The sequence below is a fragment of the Rutidosis leptorrhynchoides genome, chromosome 1, assembly GCF_046630445.1.
Source record: "Rutidosis leptorrhynchoides isolate AG116_Rl617_1_P2 chromosome 1, CSIRO_AGI_Rlap_v1, whole genome shotgun sequence".
NCBI classification, from domain to species: Eukaryota; Viridiplantae; Streptophyta; class Magnoliopsida; order Asterales; family Asteraceae; genus Rutidosis; species Rutidosis leptorrhynchoides.
Window position 1 is genome coordinate 575143114 of NC_092333.1, and position 13325 is coordinate 575156438.

The 13325-nt window shown below is 33.0% G+C and overlaps 1 protein-coding gene across 1 annotated transcript; it reads left to right on the forward strand.

The window, feature by feature from the left end:
* The first annotated feature begins 882 nt into the window (after positions 1-882).
* Positions 883-2826, forward strand: LOC139882251 (probable pyridoxal 5'-phosphate synthase subunit PDX1). The gene is made up of 2 exons (XM_071866613.1): positions 883-1399; positions 2254-2826. The coding sequence occupies exons 1-2, from the start codon at positions 889-891 to the stop codon at positions 2667-2669; spliced, it is 927 nt and encodes a 308-aa protein (XP_071722714.1). The 5' UTR covers positions 883-888; the 3' UTR covers positions 2670-2826.
* Positions 2827-13325: the final 10499 nt, after the last annotated feature.

The window sequence follows — 13325 nt, forward strand, 5'->3', positions numbered from 1 at the left end:
TGGAAGGCCGGTGCTATTTAACCATATTATCTATATATCAATAGGCGAGAAGAGGGGTGGGGGGGGGGGGGGGGGGGGGGGGGTTTATCTGATTAAGTTTTTTAGTTTTTTTAGCTTTTGTTTTAGTTATGTTTGGACCTCCTTTGTATATTGATTGTACTTGCTGATTTTCAAATTCGTTAAATATTATTACGTATTTTTGTGAAAAACTTTTATTGAGCTTTATTACAATAAAATATTAATAATTTAATTTATAATCAAATAAGTATATTATATTAAAATTCACAGTTAGATACATTCTGGTTGAGGTGTTCAATATTTAGTTTTTTAACCTTAAAATCGTATCGAATGAAAACTAAAAAATTAAACCGATTTGAGTTCGGTTTTCAATGTTACTTTTTTGACTTAGGTTTAACCGAAAATCGAATTCAAAATAGAATTCAACAAACAATATATTACATTATTAATATATATAGACAAAAAAATCGACTTTAAAATCAAAAGTCGAATTTTAAATCGATTTGTTATAATTATTTTAGTTAAATTATTATTTTAGGGTTTTATGTTTTAACCGGAACTGAATTTGAATTCAATTTTGAAATTAAATTCTTTCTGATCATTTTCGGTATTTCACCGAAGATTTTATAACCGAATAAACCTAATCGAAAAAATAAAAATCGATCCGATTTAAACCCATGCATTCGGCTGATATTTTTGTCAATGTTCGAAAACTAAAAGGACCTAAATTAGACAAACTAAAACCCTTCTTAATGGCCCAATCTGTTCATATCTTTGTTCACCACTCCCAATATATCCAACCATTTCAAAACCCAAAACTCACCGCTTCATTTCCCCCTCACAAAACCCCAACCCCAACCCAACCCAACCATGGACGGTACCGGAGTCGTCGCAGTGTACGGTAACGGCGCGTTAACGGAAAGCAAAACATCTACTTACTCCGTCAAAGTAGGTCTCGCTCAAATGCTCCGCGGTGGCGTCATCATGGACGTCGTTAACGCCGAACAAGCACGAATTGCAGAAGAAGCAGGTGCATGTGCGGTGATGGCGTTAGAACGTGTGCCAGCGGATATCCGTGCACAAGGTGGCGTTGCGCGAATGAGTGACCCGCAATTGATTAAGGAAATTAAACAGGCGGTTACGATTCCGGTGATGGCGAAAGCGAGAATTGGTCATTTTGTTGAAGCGCAGATACTTGAAGCGATTGGTGTTGATTATGTGGATGAAAGTGAAGTGCTGACGTTGGCAGATGACGTTAATCATATTAATAAACATAATTATAGGATCCCGTTTGTTTGTGGGTGTAGGAATTTGGGTGAAGCTTTGAGAAGGATTCGTGAAGGTGCTGCTATGATTAGGACTAAAGGGGAGGCTGGAACTGGTATGTGTTTTTTATTTATTTTATAAAATTACAGATTTTTTTAATATTAATTTTGGGATGATTTGATTTGATTGACTGATTTTGTGATTGGGTTGTAATTTTCGCAATAAGGGTATTAAATTATACTGTTACAACAATAAATAATTTTATTATTATTATTTTTGTTTTTATTTGGGTGTGGTTGAGAAAAACTTTATTTTCTATAATAGCAAAAGTTTAAGTTTATTTTAACAATTTCTATGATAGCAAAAGCTTATTCTAACAAAGTGTTTTCTGTAATGAAAGTTTATCTATTTATTTTTTTTTACCAGTGAGGTACTCTTTTGAATGGGTAGGACATGGTGTAAATGGCCTCTCTGTTGGAATTAGTATTTAAATTAATTAATGGATTGAAAGAAAATATTATATATTAAATAACCAAATCTGATCATTGATGATGATTAACTGTAGACCTGTAGTAAGTGAGTGATAAGTGACTGGTGATAGTGGTTTGGCTTTGATATTTTTGTTGAAAAATTCAGAACTTGTTTAGATAAGTCTAAATTAAAGTATGACACTAATTTTGCTATGGCTTTTACTGATGAGATTTGGTGGGCTAGTACAAGATTTTTGTAACCTTTCATCATTTATTTATGGAAGAAAGTAAAGTTTGTGATATCATTATATCTGGTCTATAATTTTGCTGCTAATAGTGTAAATTTTGTTTCTTTATGTTTTTAAATACTATTATGAGAGGCGTTTCGAATATTTCATCCAAATTACTCTGCACCCTGTACCATTGCTCATTTGTCTCGTTTTATCTGATGCACAGTGATGTATTTTTTTTCTTTTGTTTTTTTTTTTTAAATTTACAGGTAACATTATTGAGGCGGTGAGACATGTGAGGTCTGTGATGGGCGACATAAGGGTCCTGGCAAATTTGGACGATGATGAAGTGTTCACATTTGCAAAAAACATTGCAGCACCATATGATTTGGTGATGCAGACAAAACAACTAGGTAGGCTTCCGGTTGTGCAATTTGCAGCAGGCGGTGTTGCAACACCAGCTGATGCAGCTCTGATGATGCAGTTGGGATGCGATGGTGTGTTTGTTGGGTCCGGTGTGTTCAAGAGTGGTGATCCAGCGCGTAGGGCACGTGCTATTGTGCAAGCGGTCACTCATTACACTGACCCAAAGATGCTTGCTGAAGTGAGTTGTGGGTTGGGTGAAGCGATGGTTGGTTTGAACCTTGACAAGAATGTGGAAAGGTACGCTAATCGATCTGAGTGATGGAGATTGGGAAATGGAAAGTTGGTTATATGAATTTGGTTTTATTTAGGTTGTGGGATTTTAGTAAAATTGTTTTTATGGTTTGAACAAACAAGAATATACAACTGTTGTTGAATGTTTGTATTTGTTCCTTATGCTATTAATATTGATTTTATGATATTGGGTTTTAATTAATGTTGGTTTTGTTTCCTGTATGTGAACAAGGTGGATTAAACATGTGAAACCTTGAGTATTACGTATATAAGTGAAAATTGAAAAGTTCACATAATATTGTTGGCTACAATAGAAAGAATGATTATTTGAAAATGCTTGTTATCTTAATATTTAGGCCACTCGCAGTGGTCCGCCACCCACCCCGTTAACCATCGCCACCGCTTCATCATCATCACCAGCAATCCGCCACTGGCTCCGCCAGTGGCTGCTGCAACGCTTCTAACGGATGAATTGTGAGGCCGACTTCAATTTTTGAATTTTTAAATTTGATCCGTTGCTTTTTTTTTTCTTTTTCTCAACCCATTTCATATATATATATATATATATATATATATATATATATATATATATATATATATATATATATATATATATATATATATATACACCATTACTTAGCCAAAATAATACAATTTCACTCTCAAATTATCTCACACATACATTTTTCACTCTCAATTTTTACACAAAAATGGTTATCACAAACACGGTTACGTTCGAGGTTCACGGCGGCGGATTATTTTCCGATGACATGGACCGTTACGACGGTGGCACGGTGGATACGTTGGACGTGGCGGTTACCGGCCTTTACGTTAGCGATTTGTTCGATCATTTAAGGCGAACCGCTGATTGCGACGAGGCTTCGCATTTTGCGTATTGGAATGAAGAAACGAAGGTGTTCGAGTGGCTCGAGGATAACGATAAATGGGCGTAGCTACTCGGAACCGCAATAATCAACTCGACAAATGTCGTGTTGTATACGAAACATATTTGGGACGATCTTCCTCACGTTACTGATCGTAGTGAGGATGGTTATTATACCGATTAATCGGTATTTAGTTTATTTAATCGTATCTTTTTTATGTCTTCGTTTTTTTTATGTACTCATAGTTTAATTTTTATTTTAATGTAAGCGTATTTTTATTAATTAATGTAATCGGCTTTTTTATTATTTTTTTCTCTAATCCGCATTTATTTTTATTTTTTTTAGTTTTTAAATGTTATTTATATTTATATTTTAAGTTTTAAATAATAATAAAAAAATGGGTAAAGTGTGGTGGTGAGTTTATGATAGTGAGGGTTTAGTGAAAGGAATGTGAAAAGAATGTTAAAGTGTTTGTGCTGATGTGGCACTGATGTGGCGGGTAAAAGTATTGTTAAAATCAAGCACCATTGCATGTGGCCTTGCCGTATTGTTTTCATTCAAAAATTATCCCTGTACCACAGAGATAGATGATAAAACTCTAGTAAAATCCATGCCATATATGGGATTGATGTGAGTTTCCTCTAGACACACAGTTGGGGGCGGGTATAGCAACTGCGGGAAATGAACGCATTGTGGTTAAGTCTCCCGGGTGATCCGAACTAACTGCTGTCCAAAATAATAATATAAAAAATGATTTTTTTATCCAACATATGCTCTGTATTTTTCTTATTTGCTGCTGTAAAATGTTGAATAAATAAACAGGTTGGAAAGTGAATTGTACTGACACACAATTTAGTTGAAAACTCAAGTTAATTCAAATACGTTTCTTTTTAATAATTGTATTCTGAATTGGATTATTAAAAGTTTGTCTAAGTAGTTAACCAGGAAACATATGTTATTGTTAACTAATAAAAATTCGATTTGATAACCAACTTGTTAAAAATATACTTTTTGATATATTTGTCCAATTAATTATTTTACTTTCTAAAAGAATCCTTTTTTTTTTATGTTTACTATATTAACTTGTTAAGCATGAAATATAGAAGAATTCAACCTTCTTGACTAAATTGGTCCAAATTGTCACCAGTGAAACCATAGTGTTTTTCCACCAAAACATCAAATATTGTTCCTGGTGGTTTACAAACTTAGACATACAAAAGAGAGGTGACCTGCCTCGAATCGATGATAACTAGTCTTAAGTTATATGACTTTCGAAATTAGTCTGCATGGTTACTTGAGATTATAATATGACACGTCTTCGATAATATTAGATACCAAAAGTTAATACAAGATTAATTGCATATTAAGCTTTTTAGTCGAGGTGCTCATCTTGCTCAGCCATACGTCGATATTTCTTCCACAAATCGATTCCCACCAACATTTTGCCAAAACTCACAACTACTTCAAAAGAAATCAAATAAAACGTAAAAGAGTTAAACTATGTAATAATCATTTTCATTCTTGTTGAAATTAAGAAGATGAACTGCTTACCATTGACGCCGAAAAAGGCTGTCCATCGAGGTCCATATGTCAATGCCATGTACCATTGACCATAGTCTGATCCCTAATAAAAATATCAGAATTTATAGGTGATAAATATAATATATCGTTTTAGAACAAATATTGATCAAACACACAGCATTCCTCTATTATAGGGTTGAAGGAGGACACAATTTACTTGCCTGTTTCAGCGGAGTTGTTAAAACAGCAAAACGTCTTTCCAATAAAAACAGAGGAAATATGCAGTTACTCTGACCCAATCTGCACATGTAAGAAGCTTCACTTGTATTGTAAAGTAAGGGCTTGGCGCTGATGTTAAACTGCACCTGTGAATTTATAACAGAAGCTTAAAATAATGTTTGGATATAGTATAATTTAAGCTCAACAAGAAAGCCATATACGCTAAACACTAATGATTATGAACTATGAATCATCTTAATTGTCATTGTAAGTATATAACGGAGACTTGAAACTAAGTTTGTCTGATAAAATGGAAATTGAAAATTATGAAAACCTACCAAGCGAAAAACAGACATCTAAAAATATACTCGGTATGCAGTATTAATTAATGGCAATCTTTTAGTTATGAATGATAGACTAAATAAAGTAAGTGAACATCCCATTAACTAATAATTTGACATCATTAGGGAAGCTGAAATCATATTGTTTGTAGTTTCTTGATCATGCATTTGTACATTGTTCCTGAACTAATTTTTTGTTTAATACATAGGAAAAAGATAATAATTTTATTTTCAAGTTGATGTTAAAAAAGGCTGAATTATGAATGAGTAAAGATAACATAGCAAGCTAGAAAACAGGCGTTTTGGTTGGGTAAACGGGTAAAGAATATAGCACTGGTTGAAGTGGGTCGGGTTATGTTGGTAGGTAGACATTTTGCTGTCCATGTATGATAAATAGTACTGCTAAATTAAGTATGATTACAAAACTATGTTATTATAGTCACAAATTTAGATGTCAAAATAGGAAGATTTAAGAGGGCCAAGGCTGTAAGCTTTTTAATACATATAAGCTGATCTGTTTCCCTTTTTAACTAATTTATTCATTTTGAACCATTTTAGAGTGTGACTTAAACAGTTAAACCTATGTTAGCCCACTCATTAAACTATGAATCAGATGCAACAGGTAATTAACTGCTTTCACTTAAATACTAAAAAGGAACCCAACAAGTACAAATTCTTGTTTACCTCTTCCACTTCGGTGTTTAAGTTCTCAAAAGCAATCAAATATTTCCCCGATCTTGGAATATCCTGCTGGATCAGGCCGTTTCCTATTTGAACATAATAAGAGATAAGCACAAAAAATTCAACATAGATAAGAAAATCAATGTTTAAGCTTCATTAATACCTTGAATGATGGACCAGTACAAGGTGGCATTAGGACTTGATTGATCATATTGACTTTCGCCATAATTATAACCAGTTCGCGCTGCAAATTTGCAGATTTCATCGTCAGCTAAGTTACAAGCCTACAAGCACTTCAAAGCTTTCATCTTAGTTAACTTACATCATTTAATGTAAATCACTTAAACTTGTTTGCTGAAAATTATACTTTTCATATCATACATGTCCTCATAATATGATGCATTTTTCATTAACGAATGACAAACGACGAATAAATGCAATTCCATATAGAACATGTATTCCTGGAAACTAATGGCCGGGTCAAATTACGAAAGTGAAACAAATTAAGTAACCTTTAGCGATCATAAAAACCAACTTCGACGAGTTAGGGATGCTGTAAGAAACATTAATCTTCGATCCCACATTAAAGAAATATCTCCACTCCTGCAGCATAAGGGGAAAAAAAATATATTATCTTTCTGTTTGATATAAAAAAAATAAATAGCTAAAACCACAAGAACTTGTCTTATGTGTATGTGCTTGAAGAAATGCATACTGTTCCACTGACCAATTACATATAACATTAAGAGATGGTTGAGTTTTAAACCCATAAAGTATCGGTCCAGCACCGTTCTTGGAAACTTGCTTCACCTGTAAAACCATTAAGAACTTTAATGTTGATAATAGATTTGATAAGCAAAAAAATAAAATAAAAAATGTAGATTTCTTACTGTTATGCTGTCGATGTAGAATCGGTTTGGTTCAAGTAAAATTGAAGAACCCATGCCCATTTGGATTATTCCACTTTCTTGATCAGGTCCATTGAGCATGGAAGTAAATACTGTGGAATAACATAAGGTTAGCCTAAGTAAATTCACATATATTTATAATTTATGAATAAGAAGAAAGATAGTTTTCAATTTAAACAAATAAAACCAGATAGTGTGTACATTTATCTCAAGAAAAAAAAGTTACTCCTCCGTCCCATTTTGATTTTCCACATATTTGCCTTTCCCAAACTTTTCAGATTGAATAGCGAAAATGAACGAAATATAGGAAAACCTAAAATAAGAAACTACTTACACTTCAATGGGAGAGACAAAACTTGAAGGCCTTTAACTATATATGAGAGGTAGGACAATCTAGAGTAATAGATGTATACGTATATAGAAAGCTAGAATGATAGCAAGCAAAAGCAAAACTAATCAAGCAAAGCTCTGGCGCGAAACAAGCAAAAAAAAAAAAAAAAAAAAAAACAATAATTATACGTGCACAAGCTCCACTTTGCGCTCCCTCGTGTTTTAAACCTACTTTAGAGCCTTAGTTTAATACTACATTTAACACCAATTAATCTACTCAAGTAGGAGCTTAAGTTAAGACTCTATCGTGCAACAGGCAAAGGAGCAATACTTGTATGTGCACACGCTCCACACCACGCTCCCTTATGCCTTAAACTGATACTTCGGAGCTTCATTTAATAACACTTATGCAACATAGATTTAGTCAAGTAGGAGCTTTAAGTTAAGCGGAGTAGTGTAAGTAACAAGCATTTAAAGTGTTCTCTGAGGCTATGACATCGTCTTATCCTCTTAATTCAGAGAAATGGGCTTAATAGAACTCCATCGGGTTAATATAACCATCTTTTGACGAATCGATCACCAAAGCATTTCATCTAGAATCACCTTTGCAGCTTCTAGCCTCCTGATAGTCAAATTAGGTGTAGGAAAAAAGATAAGCATCCTAATCCTCATTTCCTTTTTAAGCTTAGTCTGCTCTTAACACTTATCGCCTAGTCCAATAGAGACTCAATGTTTTAAAACCCCAACCTACATCATACCGGCTAGTTGCTTCGCGATCCCTTTTGATCTCGTTAGAATAAGTCAATGCTTGACGATTTTGTTATCTTAACAAATCATCTGAGCTCACGAATCAATTGTGGGAGCTAAATGAAAATTATCGTAGTGTAGTTATCGTTAACACGATAATTGTAACATGAGCAACACTTTGCTATTTATATAATTAATACATTTCACTGAATGAAAAACTTCCCCATTCTCATTTCATTGGGAAAACCTTGCAAGAGCCTTTAGTTTGTCCGTCTTTCCAACTAGAATAATGCATTCAGTCTTATGGTTTTGATGAAGAATCTACATAAATTCTAATGGAGTTTTTGCATTATAAGAAAGGGGCATGCTAATTAATAACTGTACTGATTTAAGATGAAATAAAGCCTTTGAAATATCTAAAGAATAGCAATGTAGAATGTCCAACGAGACCAAATTGACCAAGAAGTCAAATTAATTGACTTCAGAATAATGATTCCAACAGAATCCAAACCTATATTCTAAAGTTTTTTACCTTTTTTTTTTTTTTTTTTTTTCAAAAATAGGGTTACATATATAAGATAAAATATATATAAATTGAATCATAAGATGATTAATATAAAAATTAAAAATAAAACATCATGGCTAGAGTTTTACCAATCATCCAAACTGCAAGAACTTTAGTGAGACACATGATTGTTTTCACTTTGGCATAATTAATTAAGGAAAAATGTTGACTAGGGTTCCGATGTAACATTTCTGGCTGCGAGGATGTTTGTTCACCATTAACATGATCTCTAGCTACAGGAACCTGATAATAATCTTCAATAACTTCAGTGGGGGCTAAACGGCGACCAAATTGCTCTTCATTTGTGCCAAGTCTGGCATATGGATAAACCGGATATCCCATAACAGTATCATTTACACCATCTTGATTAAAGCAAGAAGCTGGAAAACCATAAACAATATTTGCTGGAAATCCGTAAACCTGATTGGCAGGAACATCGTAAACTGGTTCACTTTCGGTTTCAAGATGGAATATTTCTGAAATCTCATCTTCTGACTGTTCGTCCCAACTAAAAGCAACAATCTCTCGGAAAAGTTGCCCGAGGTCGTCTTCTTCATCGTAGTGAATTCGATTAATTTGAATAGAATTCATGAAGCTTTCGATTCTAAATTTAAGCTGAGAACAAGATACTTAAATTTGTAAGAGTTGAGAAGATGATGGCAAAAAGTTGATGGATACTGCTCTTAATGCAAGAAATGGAAAAAAATACCCTAATAAATGTGTAATAAATATTGAATTGAATTGAATTGATGATGAAATTTGTGTAGTGTGTAAATTCATTGTAATATCATACAATGAGATTATAATCATATAGTTCATGCATATGAAAGGTGGCGATTAGAGAGTGGGTGATGACTTGGACAAAAGAGTATAGAGTTTAGACCATTTTTATTGGTTACCGGGTTGGGCGTGATGGGGTGTTTTTGTGGTGTATAGTGTTGATTTGACAAAGGTGATGAGGTGATAAAGTTTGTAGTGGTATGACGTGATGGTTGTGTGATGAGGTAATTGGTCCCACATTTTTATTTTCTTTTTCATTTTTTTTAACTTATTAATTTTATTGTTATTATTATTATTATTATTATTATTATTATTATTATTATTATTATATTATACATATATCTAACAAACAAAAGTTATGAATAGTTACTAGGGGTATTTTCGACTTTTCATTTTTTTTTAAATTTTAACTAAATTTCATTTCACCAACAAAGCCCCCCACACTTTTTTCAAAAATTCAAATCGACCCCTCAAACAGGGGTAAACTGTCAAATAATCATTTTCATAAAAAATCTTTAATAAACTCCACCCAAATATTCAACGGGCCATATCTTCTCGCTCGCAACGAGTTAAATTTTTTCCACACCATCGTTAAACTCGAATTGTGTGTCACTACTGACTGCTCATGCCAGTCTTCCTCATTTTTAAGAACTTTAGCCGGAGAGTTGTAGTCTTTAAAAAATCATACCCGTTTGTGAGCAACATGTATTTCTTCCTTTAAAAATGCAAGTACATTCGGTAACACCAAATTGCGCACTTCCAAAGTAAACTCTGTTTCTTCACCACCGAAATACGTCTTCACTTCGCGGTCAAATTCACCGTCGAATTTAACCTCTAACACAACACGTGTTTGACTCATTTTAAGTGGAAGGTATTAGGTTTTTGATTTTATATGAAAATAAGAAGTGAAGGAGGTGTAATCGAAAGTTAAAAGAGTGTGGTATTTATAGAAGAAGAAATAAGAAAAAGAAAAAAAATAAAAAAAAAAAAACGGCTATATAACCATTTGGTTGATTTGCGTGGCTTAATTTCATTGGATAAACCCGTTTGAAACCTGCAACTCGTTTAAGTGATGAGGCCATCACGCCTGAAGTTTTTTTCGTCTATCACGCCCCAATATGGCGCGGTGGGGGCGTGATGGGTGTGTTTTGGTGGTGATCACGCTCGGTTACAAATGGTCATAAACAAAGGTCATATGAGTTTCAAATTATTTTATTTTGTTTGAATAAGAAATAAAATAGGTTAAGATGTTTCAAATTATTTTATTTTGTTTGAATAAGAAATAAAATAGGTTAAGATGGTTTTACAAACAATGCACCAGTCATCTAGAAATTTTGTTTGTAAGCCCATGATCTTGTTTCTCTTCTTTTCACCCTTCACCAATGTGTTTTAAATCTCAAATTATTGTTTTCTTAAAGTCTTGTTTGCTTCACCAATTTCATGTTGAGATTTAAAATTTCAAATTTGAATGATTTTTGATGATGTTAGAATATATGTTTTTGGGTGGGACATGAAGATGAGAATGTTGAATATGAAGGCGTAGATGAAACTGGTGAAGGGAGTAGAAAATGTTAGAAGGACAAAAATACCCTTACATGCTTGGTACATGACTGACACTTAACAGAAAGAACTAATGATTGTTACACGGGGTGACAATTCTTGCAAGAAGTGCAAACCACGATGATTATCCTTACAAAAATAAATCTAAATATGCAACTATTTGTACAATTATGTCAATTTATTTGATAGTTTGAAATTGAAATGATCACTTAAGCTTTGTTCCAGAGTTCATACATAAAAGAAAGAAAATGAGATGAATGAGAATGAAAGATATGTGAGTGAGATCCTTTCAATTTAAAAGGAAAGATTGGGAAGGAAGTTAGGCAAAATAATCAATCTATTTCCTCCCCTTTCTTTTCAACCAAAACTCAGGAACACCATATTCTTTTTGATTTCTTCCTATTTTCTTTCTTTTCTTTCCAATATAAATCTCTGAAACATAGACCTTAAGATGAGACAACTCAAAAATAATAACATGAGCATTTACTTATTATAAAAGAATATAATAATAATTAATTGCTACCTTCTATGTATATCTTTTATGATATATGATATTTTACCTTTCTAAATTCCATTTTTGTCTTCACTTTAAAGGTTTTCGCAAAAAATTAATTATAATTATACTATACTCCGTAATAACAAGTTTTAATAGAAATAGAAAAAGCCATTTGCAACAAAAGTATACATTCTATATAATCCAGTATCAATAAAAAAAAAAAATAATAATACTGACGGAGCTAATGTAGAGATTTTATCATATTAATCGACTTCCAATATATTTTTAAAAACTTTTAAATAGGTTAAAAATCTTTTACATTTGTCTTTATAATAAGCTCAAAACATAAAGATAACAAACGTATTTTTAATGTACTGCTTCTTAAACAAAAGAGCGACTTAGCGACTACAACCATCTACGGTCCATATAAATCTTTCGACTGTTATGCCCCTGTTAATAACCATCAACTTCGTAAACTGAAAAAACTTGTAGCAATATAAAGAGAATTTCTGTTCTTCCAAGCTTTTAACTAAAAATACTTGGTTAGCCATTTCCAACGATATATTAAAAAGGGTGCAAGTTTTTAGAGAAAATTGCGCGGATACTCTCTGTGGTTTGTACCATATTGCACGGTTAACTAAAGTACTGGTTTTGAGTGTGGATACTCATTGTGGTTTGCAAGTGGAGCAATGATAGTCCAAACGCCTAACGTCCGTTAATTTTTCTGTTAAATTAAGTCATGTGCAATGCACATGAGGGCAAAAACGTCTTTTAATTTTTCTTCTCCATCTTCTCCATCTTGTTCCCCAAACATCATTCAAAAACCCTATCTTCATCTTCCCCAAATTAATACTTTTCAAACCCTAAAACTTAATATCATCGGGAACGATAAAATATCACAAACCCAAAATCTTGCTGTTGTACAAAAAATTAATATTACAAATCCAAAAACTAAAAGAAAAAACAAGTTTCTTCCTGCGAATGCTACGAACAGAAACTTGAAGTTGAAAAAGTCAAGTACAAAGTTTTTGCACAGGGACGATTCGATTTCAAACCTCAATATCACAAACACTCGCGTAATTAGATCTGAAGGATGGAATTTTCAGGTAAGTTTTCTTTCTTGTTTTCCGGCTCCAAATCTTGAACAATCATATTTGGTAAAATCATAAACCCAGAAATGAGTTAGATCTGAAGATCGGAGCCTTCAACGGCAGACAACAGGTGGTGGTCATCTCCGGCCATTGTTTGGTAGTGTGAAGGTTTGATTGCAACATCGATTGTTCGTGAAAATGGGTTTGAAAATGGATAGCAGCAGCAGCAGCCAAAGTGTGAAATCAATTTAGTGATGAGAGATGATTTTGATTTGGTGAATTTGGTTTAGTTGTTGGTTTACTAAGTAGCAGTACTCATTATTTCTAAAAGCTTAATTGGTTGTTCTAATTCTGAATTTAGGGCTTTCATTACCATCCATCCACAAACTCATAGAAATTTGTTTGTGATTTGTATTGTTTTAGTTAATGATTTGGATGTTACGATTATATTAAAATAAAATTATGGTTTATTATTGAAGACGACGAAGGTTAAAGTAAAAAGGTTGAGGATAAAAAAAATTTCATAGATAAAAGGGAAGTGTAAAAGGACGAATATACCAA